General features: G+C 49.3%; 1 protein-coding gene across 1 annotated transcript in view; it reads left to right on the top strand.

Annotated features, from left to right (window-relative positions):
* Positions 1-18,576, top strand: part of LOC144172948 (prominin-1-A-like) — an 87,618-nt gene that overhangs the window by 41,860 nt on the left and 27,182 nt on the right. The window contains exons 11-14 of the mRNA XM_077701543.1: positions 6,059-6,145; positions 10,099-10,167; positions 12,918-13,007; positions 14,789-14,919. Coding sequence (XP_077557669.1) covers positions 6,059-6,145; positions 10,099-10,167; positions 12,918-13,007; positions 14,789-14,919 — 377 coding nt within the window. The remainder of the gene's footprint in view (positions 1-6,058; positions 6,146-10,098; positions 10,168-12,917; positions 13,008-14,788; positions 14,920-18,576) is intronic.

Genomic DNA, 18,576 nt, shown 5'->3' with positions numbered 1-18,576 from the left:
ATATGAAGTCCAAGTATTCGTATCGACTTTGTAGGCCTGATGGGATGGCCTTCCAGTGTGACTTGGATGTCGTCTTTGTCTTTCTTTGTGCGTCGTCTGCGTACGACCAGAAGTTCAGATTTTTGCGGAGCGCATATTAGTCCGCACTCTTTGGCATACTGATTGACGGTATCAGTTGCCTGTTGGAGTGTGTCTTGGAGGCCGCCGATCGAATCTGTGCCAGTCCAGATAGTAATATCGTCGGCGTAAAGGCCATGCTTTATGTTGGGGATCTTCTCTAGTCGTTTCGGCAGCTCTATCAGTGCTATATTGAAAAGCATGGGGGATAGAACAGACCCCTGAGGAGTCCCCCTGTCCCCAAGAGTAATTGGATCAGAGGAGACATCCCCTATCTTTATGACAGCTTGGCGGTTGGAGAGGAAATCGGCAATGTAGTTGTACGCCCTCTCTCCACAGCCTGTTCTTGCCAGGTTATTGAGGATTGCGTTGTGCGCCACGTTATCAAACGCTGCCTTTAGGTCAAGGGTGAGTATGGCCCGGGGGCAGTGTCTCGTGGCCGGAACGAGTATGTCCTCCTTGATTTGAATCAGGATGTCTTGGGTGCTCAGGTGCTTTCTGAATCCAAACATCGAGTTGGGAATTTGCTGGGTTTCATCGAGGTATTGCTGAAGTCGTAGAAAAATTATCCTCTCCATGATTTTCCCCACGCAGGATGTTAACGAAATCGGCCGAAGATTATCTATATGTGGTGATTTGCCTGGTTTCGGGATCAGTCGCACCTCGGCTGTCTTCCAGGAGATGGGAAGCTTGCCTGTGCGCCAGAAGACGTTGAAATGCTCTGTGAGGTCTTCTACAGCCCTGTCATCTAAGTTAGCCAACGCTTTGTTGGTGATTTGGTCTTGCCCAGGTGCGCTGGAGCGCTTGCAGGCTGCAATGGCGGCTCGGACCTCATAGACTTCAATGTCTCTGTCGCACGAGATTGGGTGGACCTTCATAAGGGGGAGGAGCACCTCCTTTTCCCGGACGTAGGTATTTGTTCTTCAAGTCTTGAATGAGGTCATCCGTGGTTCCCTGGTACAAGTGCATAGTGCGTGCTAGGCTTCTAGTGGTCTCTCCCTTGTTCTTGAGGGGGTCGATAAGGTGTCGAAGCAGGTGCCACGTTTTGCGAGTAGATAACGTTCCCTGGAGGCTATCGCATAACGTAAGCCAATTCTCCTTGCACAGGTGGGCCGCGTACTCCGCCGCCTGCTTACTTAGTTGTGGTATACGTTTCTTAAGCCGGCGGTTGTGCCTCTGCTTCTTCCAGCGTCTGCTCAGGCTGTGTCTGGCTTCCCAGATGTGCAGGAGTTTGGAATCGACATGCGGTGTTTGGTATGTTGTGGCTATTGTTTTTGTGTTGGCCTTTACATCTCGTATAACACTCTCCGCCCACTGGTCGTAAGATTGTCCCTTCGAATGATCACGATCTTTCCTTTCTTTTCTGAATTTGTCCCAATCAGTTAATTTGGCTGTACCAATGTATGACCTGTAGCTCAAGCCTTTGATGAGGACTTGTATGATATCGTGATCGGATCCCAAATTCTCCATGGTGTTGGTCCACGTGATGTCGAGTGAGCCTCGGAGTAGGGATAAGTCTGGGCTTGTGTCTCGAGAAACGCTGTTCCCTGTGCGAGTTGGGGTGTGCGGATCGTTTAGGAGCGTGAGGTTGTGCGATTCTATAACACTGAGCAGATCTTTCCCCCTCTTACTGTTGTATGTGTATCCCCAAAGTTTGTGCGCTGCATTAAGGTCCCCCAAAATGAGGAGAGGAGAGCTGCCAGCGAGTTGGAGGGCTTCGCACACAGTATCTTCTATACCCGGTCGTTTTTTCGAGGGTCGGCAGTAGACGTTGAGAATAAAGATGCTCTCTTTGCATTTTGCTGTCCGGGGAATGAGTTCCACTAGAGTGTGCTCACATTCCCTTTGGGGGGTAAGGTGCTGTATTGCTGCTATGTTGCTCTTGATTAAGGTTGCCGTAGATCGTCCAGACGGATCCGTGTAAGTAACGTATCCTGGGAGCTTGGTTGGACCATTCGTCTCTTGGACTGCAATGATATCAGGTGGGGGAGAGAGTGTGCCGAGATACTGTTGTAGAGCTGCTGACTTGTCTTTGATTCCGCGGCAATTCCATTGGAGCAATGTGGTGGAGTCCTGCCTATTTGGTAGCATACTCATCGGGGAATGAAACCAAGTCCTTGCTTTCGGATACTGGAGGGCGGGAATACGGAGCTTGCCTTCTGCGGAGACTGTTGCTTTCAACCGTCTCCATTCTGCCTTCTAGCCGCTCGATGCGAGTTCCGAGTTGGTCGACCCGACCTACGACTTCATTGATTTGGACGCCGTTCTGGGCTACCTGAGCGGATAGCGCCTGTATTTGTCGGTTAATTTGGTCAGTTTGGGTCTGTATCTGGGTCTGGAGCGCCTTGAGTAGGTCTTCGAGGGAGGTTGTGCCTCCTTGAGACTGGGTTTGTTGCGAGAAGGGGTCTGTGGTGTGCTCCGACGAAGTCTTGTTTTGACCTATCACTTCGACTTCAGCTTGTAGAGAGAAACTTGCGCACTCCCCCTTAGCGGGTGGGACAGAGGGAGCTGTGTCCATGGCATTCGAATTTGTTCCGGCGATGCGTGAAGGGCGTTTGCGTTTGTCTGGGTGCGAATCGTCACGGGAGCTTTCTAGTTCTGCTAGCCTTTTTTCTAATGACGCAATTATGATCTGTTGTTGCGCCAACTGTGCCTTAAAGGTTGAACATTCTGGACATGGGTGGGAATCTGTGTTTTTTGTTGGTGTGGGTGTGGGGTCGCGTCGAGCAGTGGGAGACACAACGCAAGCCCAGCTCACCTGTTTCTCGTCGTTCCCGGTCTTCGGCGTACGATTGCGGAACCCGGATTTTGACCTGGTGCTTGAATTTCCTCTCCTTCTCGCGGATGGGGTTCTGGATCGGTCACGGGGCCGCCCCCGCTGGTCTGGTTGTGAGGCTGGATGGCCATGCTGCGATGCTTGCTGATCCACTTGGAGGGCTAGTTGGTTCACCCGAGAGGCGCGCTCCTCCGTCCTCTTCTGCTCGAACTGCCGTTGATGAAGGACGAAAGGCTCCCGGAAGCGTTTCGGGCAGCCCTTGGTAGCCGTAAGGTGGGCCCCCCCGCATAGCGAGCAGAGGGCCTTGCAGTCATGTCCGGGTTTCGGGTCTTTGACCCCACACTGGTGGCACACACGTGTGTTGGGCTGAGGACATGCCGTCGCCCTATGTCCGAGTTCATGGCATGCGTCGCACACAGGCACAGTCTTCTTGTACAAGGAGCACGGGTACTCCGAGCCGAAGAAGGTAACGTAATAGGGGACCTTGTTACCAGCAAACGTGACTACGACGATATTTGAATTTCCTAGTCTTCTGCATGCGTAGATCTCGTGGTTGGGTACGTACATATTGTCTAACAATTCCCGCTCCGAGAAACGGAGGGGTGCCCCTCTTATGATGCTCTTGACGGAGTGATCTGGGGCGAGTCCGTAGAGCTGCACTGGGTAGGTGATGTTATTGATTCGGATCTGCTTCACCTGACTCAAGGCTTTTGCTGCTTCTGCCGACGGGGTACTAATTGTGGCGGTGTTCTGCACCATGTCATAGCGGACTCGCAGGTTGGTTTGGCGCCAGGTTGACTGAATTGCGCTCAGCAAGGCGAGCGAGACCTCGGCTAGGTCTAATTCCGCTATCTTGAGGCCACCCTGTGGTCGCAACACGAGCTTGTAATCGTCCCTTGGAAGGGGAGCTGGCCTTGGAGCAAATTTGCGTGTAAGCGAGGGCTTCGTGGTTGTCGGCTCAGCCGTTAGGCCTACCGCTGGGTTGGGCTTCCGCTCGCGTCGCCGCTGGGCTCGGGTGACGACTTCGATCCAATCGGCGTTTGAGCTTGAATCTGTCGCAGTTTCATCACATTCGCCTTCAGTTGGGTCTTGATGCATTAAGTTGTCCTCTGTCTCACTTGCGTCTGTGCTCGGGAGCACGGCGGGGCGGTCCCCTGCGTCGGCGGTCGTACCCGGCATTGGTCGTACCCGTTGTTAAGCCTAGTCCCGCTGGGACGAGGCCTAGCTTGCCGTGGTTCAAAACTGCCGTAAGTTGGCTGAATTCGCACTCACGGGGAAGTGAAATAGTGTCCTCCGGTGCACGAAGCCTAGCTGTCGATGACCGTGATATCCGCTTTGGCCCAAGGAACGAAATTACAGCACTTCTGAGTAAAACTCTGGAGCCCATGCAGAACACGACCGTTCGCTGTAGGCCACCTGGTGGCGCCTCACACTCGCGGAGGCGCGCAAAAGGCTTCTGGCGATGGCGAGCGAGGGGGAGAGAGATAAAGCTTTACTTGATTTCCGGGCTCCAAAAAAAGTGGCTTCAATTCACGCTGTGGAGGTGGTTGGTTGGAAAGCGAAGCTGTAAGGGACACCCACAACGATTACCCATGCGACCTCACTTGAATTCACACACGTGGCTCAACAAAGAGTGAAACCAGAGACTCTGCCAGCCGCTACATAGGATTCACCGGTGCGGCGCCTTGAACGCGGCAGCGTCGGCCACTTCCGGGTCGTCACATGGTATTTTTCATATTTCGTGCGCGGTTTCTTTTTCAGTCAGAATAAATGAGTACGCAATTCGTCTCTGAAAATACCACAGTTAGATGCCTAAGGTACTGTCGGGGACACCTACGAGTGCCTCATTGACACTTCAATGATTGGGACAGTACTTCTCGAGCTAGATCAGAAATTACAATTAATTAATTATATCTCATTAACGAAAAAATTACTGTCCGCTACTCCACTGTAGTGGAGACATTATGCGCTAGGTTTTTTTTAAGTAACGCCTTTGCTCTTTTAGGTGAGGAGTACCTTAGTACCGCACAATGTCCGTCCGCGTCCGTGCGCATAGCATTTACAATCGCAAAATGTCACACGGGGACCGGCAGGATTCGAGCCTGTGTCTTGTAGACCACACAGAGATAGTGTCAGTCGTGTCACCCATTAGGCTATGACCGAGAGTTAGTACCCGAGAGTCAAACGGCTGACTCTCTCGCCTGTAACGGTACGGAGTACCTTAGGACCTCCCAGTGTCCGTCCGCGTCCATCCGAGCGCACACCACCATCAAGCGAAAATCAAGCGAAATTCAATTTGAGCCGTGAGTTGCAGTTTCATTTAGGGAATAATCAAGGTGCAACTCACGGCTCAAATCGAATGACGCTCGGGGCGCAAATCGGATGTCACTCTGGGCGCAAATTGGATGTCATTTCGAATCCCCGTACTCCGCACCCTCGCCATCATCCACGGAGTGGAGATGCTGCCATTTTTGTTAATTTTGATGCAGGATAGCTAGGACACCCTGTATATTGTACATATATGTAGTTATTAGTTGTGCATATATGTACATTTGTATTCTCTCTCTCTCCCTCTCTCCTCTTTTTCCTGTCTGCCTGTATTCCCAATTCCCCACACCCTCCACCAGCAGGCGTTCCGGTGTCCACCCTTAGGTGAGACAAACTACGCCTGCTGGTGGTCTTTCCTTTTCATTTTAACAATAAATTCATTCATTCATTCATTCATTCATCCATTCATTCATTCATTCATTCATTCATTCATTCATTCGTTCGTTCGTTCGTTCGTTCGTTCGTTCGTTCGTTCGTTCGTTCGTTCGTTCGTTCATTCATTCATTCATTCATTCATTCATTCATTCATTCATTCATTCATTCATTCATTCATTCATTCATTCATTCGTTTTTATTGATCAGTTGAGTGCTAGTGCTATCAGTCGAGTTATCAATTGAGTGCTAGCGATCGCCGGCATTAATATCATTGCTGTTTTTGAAACGCAGTTTCTTTAAAGACAATGTCTACCTTAACTTTAAACACCCCTCACAATCTGCGCCTTCGCAGTGAGGAATATACTAGGTCGTCATCGTTACATGCACCTTCATCAAATACTTTTAACTTCCGGTGAAGAACAAAACGATTCCTCTAACATCGCTTGTATATTTTCTCGACAGTCTTCCATAAAAAATGTCAAGTTATCGACCGATAAGATTTTGAACGAGAAGGACGGTACGCCGCAATTAGACTTGGCCATTGCGACGGTGAGTACCGCAGCAATTTGGCGGTGCGACGCTGACGGGACCTGTTTCATGCAATCGTATCTCATTACGGCGCGTATAGTCTGTTAATAAGAGCCAGCCTTTTATGTTTTTTTGTTTTTTTACCTGCCGGTGTGGCTCAGTAAATGAGGCGTTGTGCTGCTTAGCACGTGGACTCGAGTTCGATATCAGCTGCAGTGGCTATTTTTTAGGGGCTCGGGCTGTCGGCGTCTCCTGTCGTCGTCGTCTCATGTAGTCACGGTACAAAAACACCAGGATACTCGTTTCCCAACGCCTCGAGCTAGAGCATAACTCGTACTAGAAGAAAAGTGTATAGCGGATGAAACTGGTTCAGAATAAACTAGCATGAGTTAAAGATTTGTGGAACTCTCCCTCTCCGCTTCAGCAATCGTCAAGCGCAAGAAGGAGCTGTTGGTAGACGGGTTATAATTTGTTTTACACTTGAGTACGCACCGGTTCTCGATGCTATGCCTCATCTGGTCGGGTGGTCGTTCAAGGCAAGAAAAGGCATACTCACCTAGTACCGGGGCCTCGTTGATCACCGGGAAGGAGGCTAGGCGCAGGCATTCCACTGCGCTCGCGTTGACCACCGCCATAACCCCAAACTGGGGCAGATCGTGCATGCAAATTGCTTAAAATTCGGTTCAACCCAAGAGATGGCGCCACTGCCTCAGCGATCGCGCGATTGTCCACTGGCGCTTCTCCGGCGCTCAATCGGAGCGCGCCGTGTGGCAAGAAACAGACTTACAATCTTTGAACACACTTGTACACTGCATGCTTCGCCCCTACCCAGGTTTCGCGTTAGTGGAGATGGCCCGGGATTTTTTATGCAGGCGTATAACGAAGCCCGTGTGTTGTGATTTCGGCGCACGTTTAAGTTCCCCGGTTGGCCTTTATTAATCCGTTGTCATTCACCAAGGCGCTGGATCCTCATAGCCCAAGTCCATGGAGCTTTGGCGCGTAAAACCTAACACCGGAAAATTTTGGTCCGCCCATCTGTTTGTCATGTATATAGTGTCAATCCCTCAATTCTGCTTTCCGCACAAGAGGTTAGACTACTTTTACAACAGTATTACATAAAAACTCCTACAAATCACTAAATCTGGAAACACGCTTCACACTTGTCAAGTTTTTCAACAAAAAAGAAAGCATTGGGGCATATTTTAGGCAAAACATAAATGCACAAGTTGTACTCGCAATGTTATTTTAAAAGTTATAAAGGCGCTAGCTCCCGTGGCTCGTGCCTTGTAGCGACATTCCAACAAGTCCCACAGTAACGAAATGTTTCAGTAGATGGCGCACGACCAACGAAACGCGGTAACATTCAATTGACTCGAGTAAACCGTCACCGTGTTTATCGTGGAAGGAGCGATCGAGACGGGAGGTGGAACACGTGACAGATAGGTGGGGAATGTAAAGAGGCATTTACGTGGCAACGGTGCCTCTTCTACGACGGTGCCTCCTCTGCGACATTCTACGATAATTCCCGGGGCAGTGCTTTGCTTTTTGAGGCTAGAGCGGGTTATCTAAGAGCTTTGTGGGGAAGTATTGACAAAATTATATTGTATGAGTGGTCTGCGGAAAAGAAACAGAAACTATACGGCACATAGTGTTGGAATGCGAGGGTATCCATCCAAACCTACAAGAGGGAAATATTCGGCTTCCAGAAGCCCAAGGATTTAACGGTAGCACAGAAGAAGTTAACTTCAAGGCTGTCGAGGCGACGAAAAGAAGATTAGAATGCTGGTGGACGAAAAGCAGAGAGGGGAATATTGCCTAGGACAGTTACCACCTGTAACAGGGAAAAAAATAATTTCGTGCCTAATAAGCTTTTGTGCCTGCCCTATAGTGTAAAACATGGTTATATTAGTCATTTTTGGTAAGATGACATCATCACCCCGCTACAAAGGGGAAAACAATAGCAATCATTCAATCAATCAATCAATCACTCAATCAGTCAATCAATCAATCAGGCGGCACAAGACTACTGTCTTTACCCGAAATTTGCAGCGGGATGAGCAGATCCGCTGCCACTTTCTTTCTATCTGCCTACAGGTCACAGTGAAACGTGACCTGTACCGTATCTGTACCATCGTCGCAAAATTGTTATCAACCGGGTATGGCCACGGGAACACTCCGGAGGAGGTCTGCCGCGGTAGACACGTATGACACCACAAGGACTGCAAACTATGCAACCAGACGTGTATCTCGTCAATCCCGCCCGAGTTAGTAAAGGTTACGATAGCCCTCCGCCCCCATCTGTCTTATTTCGCGGCGTAAAACCCTTGTACAGATATTCATGAACGACGGGACGGGATTACCAATAAGGAGTGACGTATACCCACAATTCTTTTAATAAACTGAAAGTGTCAGGCTGACAGACAGCACCTTGCAGAGTGCAGTTTGCACTAGCAGACTGCACTCTGGAAAGTGTTTTACTTTATGTAATTCAAAACCTTCTCTTCTAAAAACCCTAACCACGTGCGGCTTACCTAATCTTGTTTTATTTCTTATATTTTCATGCTGCGCTCCCTTCACCACCTTGTCATCCTCCAAGGCGCGTTCGTTTGTGGGAAGGTATAACCACAGACAAAAAGCATGTTTGTCGGTGAAAGTGTTGGAAAACGCCTCACGAGCCGAGGTGGACAGTTGCTTCACGCTTACGTTACTGAAAAGAAAATATACTTGTGCATTACGTCATGTACGCATGAACACGACTGAGAATCACCCGTTGCGGCACCTATTGGATGTTGCCGGCGGCTTTTAACGGATACAGGGGCCGTATAATAATAGCGGGGCGCCTGCCACGAGCGCGCGCCGCCCGCGTCCGCATCCACGCGCATGGGCGCGCCGCGCATGTGTTCATACATCATACCAGCTCCTCTGACCAATGATGGCTCGATTGGTCGGAGCAGCTCTTCCGAAATGAAAAAAAAAAAAAAAAAAAACGGTTTCACCCGAACAGCGGTGCCTTGGCACCCAAGGCAACAATGCAGAATTCAATATCGTTTAAGCATTGTATAAGGGAAAAAATCGGTCAAATATTTGCCGTCGATTCACAGGCGCACGGTGACAGAAGAACAGAGAACGACCAAACGCGTGCGCAGAGGGATGACGCCATCCAAGCCGGCCGCAGAATTTGTTGTGGCGGCCCTGCCTTCGCGCTTTTGCCAACCTCGGTTCCAGCATTAAGCTCCTCACGCTGGCACCTAGATTCCAGGACATCGGGTTTCAAGTTTCAAGTTTCAAGTTTATTTGAGACATGTAAATTACATGGCTGAGTAGGAGGGAAAAAAAAAAGCGGAAGCCTATTCGAAGACTGGTGGTCTAATGCGTTGGAGCTACCCCTGGCGACGCGCCGTGGTATAGAGCGCTCCGGACTAATTTTTGCGAAACGGAGATTTTTAGCGTGCGCCGAAATGCCGAAATTTTGGTTGGGGCAAGGAAGCCTATATGGCATAACACTCCTGCAAACAATGCACTATATTTCAAACAGGAAATCTGTGCGAATCCGTTCCTATATAGTAGTGTTTAAAAGCTTAGTTGCTCAAATTCTCAGCAACATGCCGAGAGATTGTTGCACGAGGGAGTACTGCTCCAGCTGTCCTGATCCGCAGATTTAGTATTTCCCCCTACAAAATTACGAGTAAGGTAAAGGGAATGGCGGAAGTGGACGAACTGGGAGCGGTATATATCCAGGCGAAAACGCGATACGCAGCGGAATGAAACATTAACGAAGGCTTCGGCCACCGGATTCCTTGTGCCTCCAGCAAGTTACACGGATTCCATAGTTGAAAATGCTAAATGATAAACCCTGTGAACGTAAACATTGCTCACAGAGGTGAGAGAAGTCCAGAGAGAACCTTGCGCGTCAAAGCGTATAAGGTTGTTCAACATCCACGAACGTAACGCTTCCCGAAAATCGCTGCTTCCAGGAAGCCCTGCTAGTCGTCAACGAATCCCTGTGGAAAGCGGAGGTGGTCAAGAAGCAGGCTCTTGACGCGGTAAGTACGCCTGCAGTCCATCCGCTAGGATAGCTTAATAAAGCATGGCAGATAACTGTCGGGACTACGATACTCTAGCGAAATCTCACTACTTTCTACCTGTTGAGGCACTCAGTCGCAAGACGGCCTTCTGAGTTTGACAGAAACCTCAGCAAGTTGAGATGAAGTATCGTTTATGACGAACCAGAAAATTTTCCGAACTTCAAGGTGACAACGACATTGTCGATGGATATATGATCCTTCAGCGCATCACAGCTGTGCAAGCAGCGCATGCGCGTCCGCCAGTTCCCGCAACTGTTTATTTGGCGCTGTTCAATGACTATTGGCCGCGAGGCCCACCACTGGAGAGGCCGGCGCTGCGATCGTTTTGACGTCACTTGTAGGATCACCGTTCCTATCTTGCTGCGTAGTTGGCTTGCAGCGCGTGAAACTTCGCTTAGGAAGCGCGTTCTAAAAGTCTTTTCGTGTTAGTTTCCTTCGTTTGAAGTTAATTCTCAGTGCGTCAAGCGCAGTTCGACCTAATGGTGACTGTATAACCGCATCAACTGTGGTAGATTATCCGCAAACACCATGAGCGTCGTGGTGTATTACGCATGCGACCGAAGCATAAGCAGCGGCTTGTTTCCCCGATCAACAATGTGGACTACGACGATCGCCGAGTGAAATTTCTAGATTTTCCTTGTTTGCAAGAAATGTATAAAGCAGGAAATCGTGAAGCGTTAACTGCTCGCAGAAGCACACGCACCCGCCGTGCCTGCCCGCACAGCCGACGGTGCGGCTCGAACCGACGCAGGTCGCGGCAGCAACAACTTGTCGCCGCTTTTTAAAATCGCACAAGTCGTGGAAAAGAAGTTCCAGATTGGTGAAAGACTGAAAGTGGATGTTAGTGTGATGCAAAATTCTGATAGGTAGTGTCATCAGCTGTGGTTTTTCAATGCGATGCTCAAATATCTGCCGCGATTTACGCCGACCAGCCGCGGAGGTGGTCGGTCCTGGCAGCGCCTAGAATTCCTGCATATGCTCCCTACGGGAGCATATGCAGGAACTCTAGCAGCGCCGGCCCGTTCACGCACGGTGCAGCGAGCGGTCGAAGGATGGCTATGCTTGTGCGCAAGAATCGCCCGAGGCCGTGCAGGTATCTTGATCGTCGATCGCTTCAACGGAAATTACCGCGCTTACAGAGTTCCCAGTGCAGTGAAACGTTCTGTTAGGGACTGTCACTCGCAACTCTAACGGCGATGAAATATCTGCTGCGACGCCAAGCCTATAGTTCCCAACGTCCGATTACGTGCATCCGAAGCCGGCTGCGAGCTGTTGGCAAGGCCCTCCCGTCGCGCACGCGCGTGTTGCGTTTGGGTTCCTCTAACTTCTTGGGGGCCCCCAACGCTCGGTTCTCCCATTCCAAATATCCCCATTACCCGAAATCATTAACGACGTGTTTCTCCTCGTACGCAGCCTCGCCTTCTGTAAGCAGTCGTGAGTTTCGAAATTGATGCTTGAGAAATGCCGGCTTACTGTAAACATACAAAACACGCTGCAATTATAAATTACCACGCCGAGCACCTAATGAAAACTAAATATAGCCTTGTCCGAACCCGCTCGAAGGCGTTAAAAACTCGCTTTCATACCGTTCATACATTGCGGACAAGTCGCGAAAAGTAAACATCAGCTGTGCAGAGTACAGGCTACGGCAGTGATCGTTAATCAAATCCGGGCATGACTATAAAAACATCATAGGGGAAATAGGCACTCATGAAGCCAAACTACAGACCATAACAATATTTTTAAGCATGTGCGGCGAAGCAATCTGATCAGCGTTCTCGCGTCATTCATTTACCGGGCAATACGAGCAGTTCGCGCGGTGAGATCATAAGTGAGCGACGCGTTTCCGTCGCTGTTACAAAGTGTTTGCTTGCACACACATGTCCCGTCACAAGTATTTCACAATGAATTTACAGCGTACTTTTCTCGGCATCAGCTGCATCGTCCTTGGCTTTAGCTGGCTGCGTATGTAAGAGACATGTGGGTCGCGATGGTAGCAACTACCTAAACGCGGCGGTGTCGCCGGGAACAAGCGAGTCGCTGATTGCTTGCCCGAATTATTTGGCTTACAGATAACTTTTTTGGTAATTTGTATCAAATCCACAAGAAGCGGGCGAGACGGTGGCCACATGAAAAAAACACTCTTCCGCATACGCACGGGAAATCTGCTGTAGAGACGACAACACGATTCGGCGTCCTACAAGTGACGTCACTCGTAGGTGGCGCCACGGTATGTCCTCGAGGCCAATAACCTGTAGTCAGTCAATTTTTTCTTCTTATTGTTAAAACCTTTATCTGGTTAGCTAATGCAAGTCAAAGACGGCATGATTGATTCGATAAATAAACAGGGCGCTGTCAACTAACTTGACAAGTCCTACAGTGAAAATTTGAATACATGTCGCTGAGTTACACTTGGAGAAATGTAAAGAACCAGATGCATGTAAAAAACTTACTTCAAACATTGCAAGTACATTTTATGACGTATGGTTGGTTTGCGCGAAACCTTGAGCATAGCACACGAATAAAAGGTCTTTTGCGGCATGTCACACCACAACCCATGGAGCGAGAGCCAGAAATAAGCACCTGGCTTGTATTCTGATTCAGAATTTCGCCCTTGCCTGACAGTCTTAACATTGCAACGTGTACGTTTCCTCCTCGATCTTCCACCCCGACTACAACTATATATCTCCGTGTCCGCCATATCGCAGCTCAAGACCAGCGTCGGGGACTGCCGCACTGCGCAGCGGGTGACGCAACTAGGATTCCTGGTGGCATGCAGAATAGTTTCCGACAACATGGTGAGAGGAACCTTTTGCCTCCACCTTTGACGACCGCTATGCTACGTCCGCAACCACCAGGTTCAATTTTTGAGGGGCATATATCCTTCGGGTGGCTTCTACATGTATATAGAGAGGCTCACGTGATGGACAACGTAGTGTTGGTTATAAGCACGCGCGGACGGGGGCATCATTATTTACATCACGTTACATGACTAACTTCGCTTAACTATACTTTATCTTTGCATTCGAAAGCAAGCTATATCTGACGCAACGCATGTTTTCCGTGTACGGAGAGCGCACAATAACAATGGAGCCGATAGGTGCACCAAAGTCCACAGATGTTCGCGAACGTATAAGGTACGTGTAAACGTGAAATAGGTGTGTCTGGGGACTTTTGGTGGTCACGTGTTTATAAAAGACACTGATTTCAGCCCACCGGACTACTGCAATATCAGCTAAGCAGTGTAGTGTGGTCCGTGGAGACTACCTCGAAGGAGCGATTTGGTCGCGTAGCGGATTGCGCCGGAATGTCTGGTTGTCGTGTAGACACTGACAGTGACAAACGGAAATACCTCTCGCGTTCACCCGCATAAATCTTCTTGCTGCACTTTTACGATGTTGCGAAGTATCTGCGTGGCCCAGCGGAAGAAGTAGAACGCCGCAGTGAGTTGCTGTAAACAGTCTTCGATCAGTTTCCCTCTTACCGACCATTGTACCATTATTGTCGCCTGGTTATCATTTGCGACGTCCTCCGCGGAATGCATGCACATGGCATATTTTCTATGCGCCCCATTTTGTGAGAAACGAACCAGACATGACCATTTCAGAAATCAGCGTCAGTGACGACGTAAAAATGGACCCTGCAACACTCTTTTCAACATTTTCCAAATCCTAAATGCTTGCAGAACGTAGTAAACAAACACAACGAGTAATTAGCCTCAGCCAGAAATTTTTGCTCCATGCCCATCAAATAAGTGAGAAACGTGCTCAAAAGTTTTTTTTTTTTTTTTTTTTTTTCTCTCTTTTGCGGTCTTGGCGTTCTTCGAGCGCTCGAATTACGTCATTACAGCGGTATAGCGGCTATTGGCCGGCTTTCCTTCTGTTTCGGCCATGAACGCATTCGACAGTCACTTTAAAAAATGTCTGACGATTCCGTGCGCATAGCGTCTGTGTCTCAGAAAGTGATCGCGCGTGATGAGCGAAAGCACGACGGCGCGCGCTACTCTGCCGTTATCTCGCAGCGCATCGGCCCAAACGAGCATGTTTTGTAAATCGTGTTTGAACCTTTCGCGCAAATGTCACGTGGTTCAGATGAGCCACGCAACGAGTACGGCGACGAAGGACCTGAAGGACAGATGAACGTGCAGCACGCAGAACTTGAAAGTTTCCTTTCTCGAGTGCCACTATATAGGCGCGGATGGCGGTTTTCACACACCTGTCCGGCGCAGGCTCGGCTATTGCCCTCCCCCTCACAATTTCGCGACACTCTCCTCCTCCTCCGTTTTCTTTCAGTGTTCTTTCTTCCCATCGTTCGCTCGGTTACAACGCCGCCGCGAAACCATAGTAGCGACGGCCGAAGTGCTGTGCACTAAATGAAAGCCACAAAAGCAAAGAAGAAGCGATGGGCGTATCTGCTGCAACGAGCAAAGCACGCAGTGCGGCTCCGTGTTTGTGATAACTATAGCTTTGGCGGTGCATACAGGCGCGAAGGAAAGAGTGAGAGTATTTATCGGAAGCGTTGCAGAGTTCCTTTAACGACCGATTGGAGCGTCGTGTGCTGTGCTGTTCTCGTGGCGCAGAACGGGCTGTGGCTGTCGCTGTTCTGCTGCCTGCTCTGCATGTTCGTCGCCATCCCGGTGACGCTGATGCTCAGCCGCTACTTCCTGCGTATGCGGAGCTACACGGTGAACGGACAGGCCGCCGACGAACTGTACGTCCCACCCTCTTTACCCATCTGCGACTCCGTGGGGAGGGTAACGGGGCGTCTATAGGCTCCGCTAGGTGGAATTCTAGTCCTGTGTGCACACTGTAAAAACAATCCGTAATTTCACGGACAAATTACGGACCAGATGGCCGTAATAAAACAGAGCCGTGTTCCGTTTGATGCAGAACAAAGAAAACACCCGTAATTTAACGGAACTGCGCTCCGTCCCTCAGTATACGGATGCTCTCTCCGTTACACGCCAAACGGAATCTTTTTCTGCTTTGCAAAATACGGGCGTTTCCTCTGTATGATGCAGAACAGAAACAGATCAGTTTATTAATAACTGCAAGAAATATATTGTCGTGTCGATCGTCGGGAATCGATCGAGAAGCGAAAACTGCGCCCCGACAACATTCGTGGCGTAATGATTGCGGCTCTGTTTCGTTAGTGTCTAAAGTGTAGTAAACTTAGTAAGGACCATGAGGCCCATACCGCTCAACACGAGCGATGTATCTTGTCTTTACGACGCTCTGGCGACGTCGCTGCCCGGACCTGCAAACTGCACATGCGTGTGTGACCGGCGCACTTGTAGAAAATATAAGGTCATTTGCGTGCAGAAGCAGAGTTGCAGAAGGTAATTTAGCTCTCAAGGAATCAATATCGGCCGAAGTATTTAGCCTAAAGCTTAAAACCAAGGCACAGCAAGCACTATTCATGCCGTGCGAAATCGCAGTCGCAGCCAGTCACACACATTTTTGCGAGCGCTTTCTCGAAACAGCGGAGTTGATGGCGATCAACTATTGTGGGGGCTTCGCGGAACCTTACTGCGCAAGCGCTATTTAAGAAATCTGTAAGCCAGCTAGTAAACACCGATGTATGGCACACGCAGGGTGGGCATCCATGTAGTATACAGGTTGTTCGGTACAAGTGCAGCGTTCGTGCGGTGGTGCAGTGATCTCGCGCGTGGTGCCTATTCGATCAACGTCGCTGGTTCGATTCCTCGTCGAAGTATTTTTATTTTCTTTTCTGAAGGCTCTATTAATTACGGAAAGACGTGCTTTTTGAAACGGAGTGTTTGTTTTGTTACGGCCTTTCCGTACTACGGAATGTCCGTTCTTAAAATTCTTTCGGTTGTCTAAATTACGGAAATGTGTCCGGCAACATTTTACCAGCAGCTTTCTCCGTAAAATTGGCCATTTTTTTTACAGTGCATGCTGAGTGTATACTCGGTGACAACTTAAGACCGGCACCAGAAGTTGCCGCTGTGCCTTATCACCGTAGCCGGATGTTTCTCCGCGCGGCGCAAGTAGGGCGTTACTGGGAATATTTTGAACATGGCGTGAGCCGTTCCCGTGATTTTTTGGACTTAATATGCTTATAAACGACTCCAGTGACGACAAACAAACTGCGTGAGACAAGGCAGACGATATCACGCATTCGTAGCAAACCCCTTTCAAAACGCGCGCGCACTGACGTCACGGGTCCGGCGCTTTGGCGGAGTGATACACTACATGAGGTGGTGCCGTTCTTGAGTTGTAACCGAGTATAGCGATTCCCACAAAAATTCCCCCGCATTTCCCCGAGGGGGAGAATGTGAAAGTGCGAATGCACGGTTGTCGGCCCGCTTGCGGCGCTTGCGCTCGGCCCCCGCAGCCCACCGCCTCGCCGCCTTCTCTTCCATCTCTTCTTCCATCGGGTTTGTAGTATCACGTGTACACCACGCAGTTATCAAGCCGCTATAACGCCGCTGAGTCGCCAACGCACGCCGCTGACGACGTAGTTTGAATGCGTTAAAGATATAAGGCGCGTCACTAACACTGATATCACCGTCGCGTCCGTGGCTTGGTCGGTTGAGCGTCGCGCTGCGGCCGCAAAGTCCTCGGATCGAAACCTGGCGCCGGATGCTGTTTCTTTTTTAAATATAGAGGAGCACTGCGGACGCCGACGCCGCCGCCGCCGCCGCCGCCGGCGGTGGATGGTTTGGGGCCGCTTATAAAGTGCATTCGCACTTAAACTACACCCGACAATTAATTACAGCGGACGTTAAATGTGTTAAGAAGGTGGGGAGCAGCCAATAAACGCCGCGGGGTGAGGGGGATGCGTAAGGGGAATGAAGCGAGGCGACGGAGACTTTAGTTCATTTCACAAGCTTTGTGCAGCACGGTACACGCTACATTGTTGTCATCGATTCTCCCTTTGAGCACGTCTAACTCACCGTGATATTCTACGGTGGCCCGGTGAAGAAGCGTGACAATAGGCCTGGGATCTTGCGGTTCGGCTGCCCAGAGGAATGACGCAAAACCCCTCCCAAAGCCCCAATGCCTGTTGTCGTTTTCCTTCAGCCGGCCTGGAGGGTAGAATGTCATGGTGAGTTAGAAGTGCTCTGTGGGCGGAACCGTACTTTGTCGGTTGCCTAATTACTGATTCAGCTTGTTAAAGCTTCTCATGAAATTTCGATTTTCGAATTAACTCATACAACCTTACTCATCTAAAATTACTCGTGAAATTTTAACATGCAGCCCAGCTGTACGTCTCTATACCCCTGCTACACGAGCGTTTCGAAGGCCTTCGAGTCGAATGTCATTTGACTCAAATGACACCTTTGAGCTGCTACACAACGTTTTTCAAAGGCATGTGGTTTAAATGGTATTTGAGTCAACGGAGCACGACAACTGACCTTTGAGATTCTCAAAGGCCTTTGAAACACGAACGGTCGTACCCTCGGGCTCAGTTTCTGCAAGCCGTAATAACAAAAACAATTATTTACGAGTAAAAGTGTGTGTTTGAAGTGCGAGATCTTCATAATTTTTCACTTGTTCACTTGTTTTCGTTCTCTGTCACTCGTTCAACGATTACGAGGTAACTTGGTACTCTCAACACCGGCGGTGCGAAAAATGACAAAGAAACTGGCTGCCTTGTGCATGTTTTGTGCGCGCTTGTATATAGTTATCAATTTAATCTCTAATAATTGCTTTTTTGCCCATTTTAACTCTAAAATTACATATTCGCCAAGAACGAAACATGCCAGCACTGGCGACACCAAAACATGGCGGGCGAACGCGGAAACTTTCAACTGCCTTTGAGAATGGTCGTGTAGATCGACAGAACTCCTTCCAGTTCGAATGACATTTGAAATTTCGATGGTTATTCGACTGAAATGTCCTTCCAAACGCTCGTGTAGCACAGGTATAACACACGTTATATGATCTAAAAAGTAACGTACTTGCTTCTAACAAACAGTACAACAGTACATGTTTCTAACAGACGTTGTAGGTTTAAGGCCACAACGCACTCACTATAGGCCAGCTACAGTCGGTCAGTCAGCCGTCGTGGCGTATGCGTGCGTACTGGTCTCGCATTCTGCAGTCCTTGTGTTCCATTATTGTCCGCACCCAAATTTAGCCGATTTTCGTTTCAACTCGATTACTTTACTTTTGTTGTTGTAGCACCCTCGGCCATTTTGGGGCCCGTCCCTTGGTCAAAACTCAGGATATTCGACCTAGCCAGTTTACTAATGTTCGCGCATTAATACAAATCGATTCATTAAAAACAGTAGGGGAAAAGTCAGAATTCCTTACAGAAACATGCGATACAGAAGTTACGAATAGGAAAACTCACAAAATGGTCGATGAATTGGCTGAATGAGCATTTGAACGCAGCAAT

The sequence above is a fragment of the Haemaphysalis longicornis genome, unplaced genomic scaffold (genome assembly GCF_048455015.1).
Source record: "Haemaphysalis longicornis isolate Haplotype H1 unplaced genomic scaffold, Haemaphysalis longicornis Haplotype H1 scaffold_279, whole genome shotgun sequence".
Taxonomy (NCBI): Eukaryota; Metazoa; Arthropoda; class Arachnida; order Ixodida; family Ixodidae; genus Haemaphysalis; species Haemaphysalis longicornis.
This window is presented reverse-complemented; position numbering and strand designations above follow the sequence as displayed.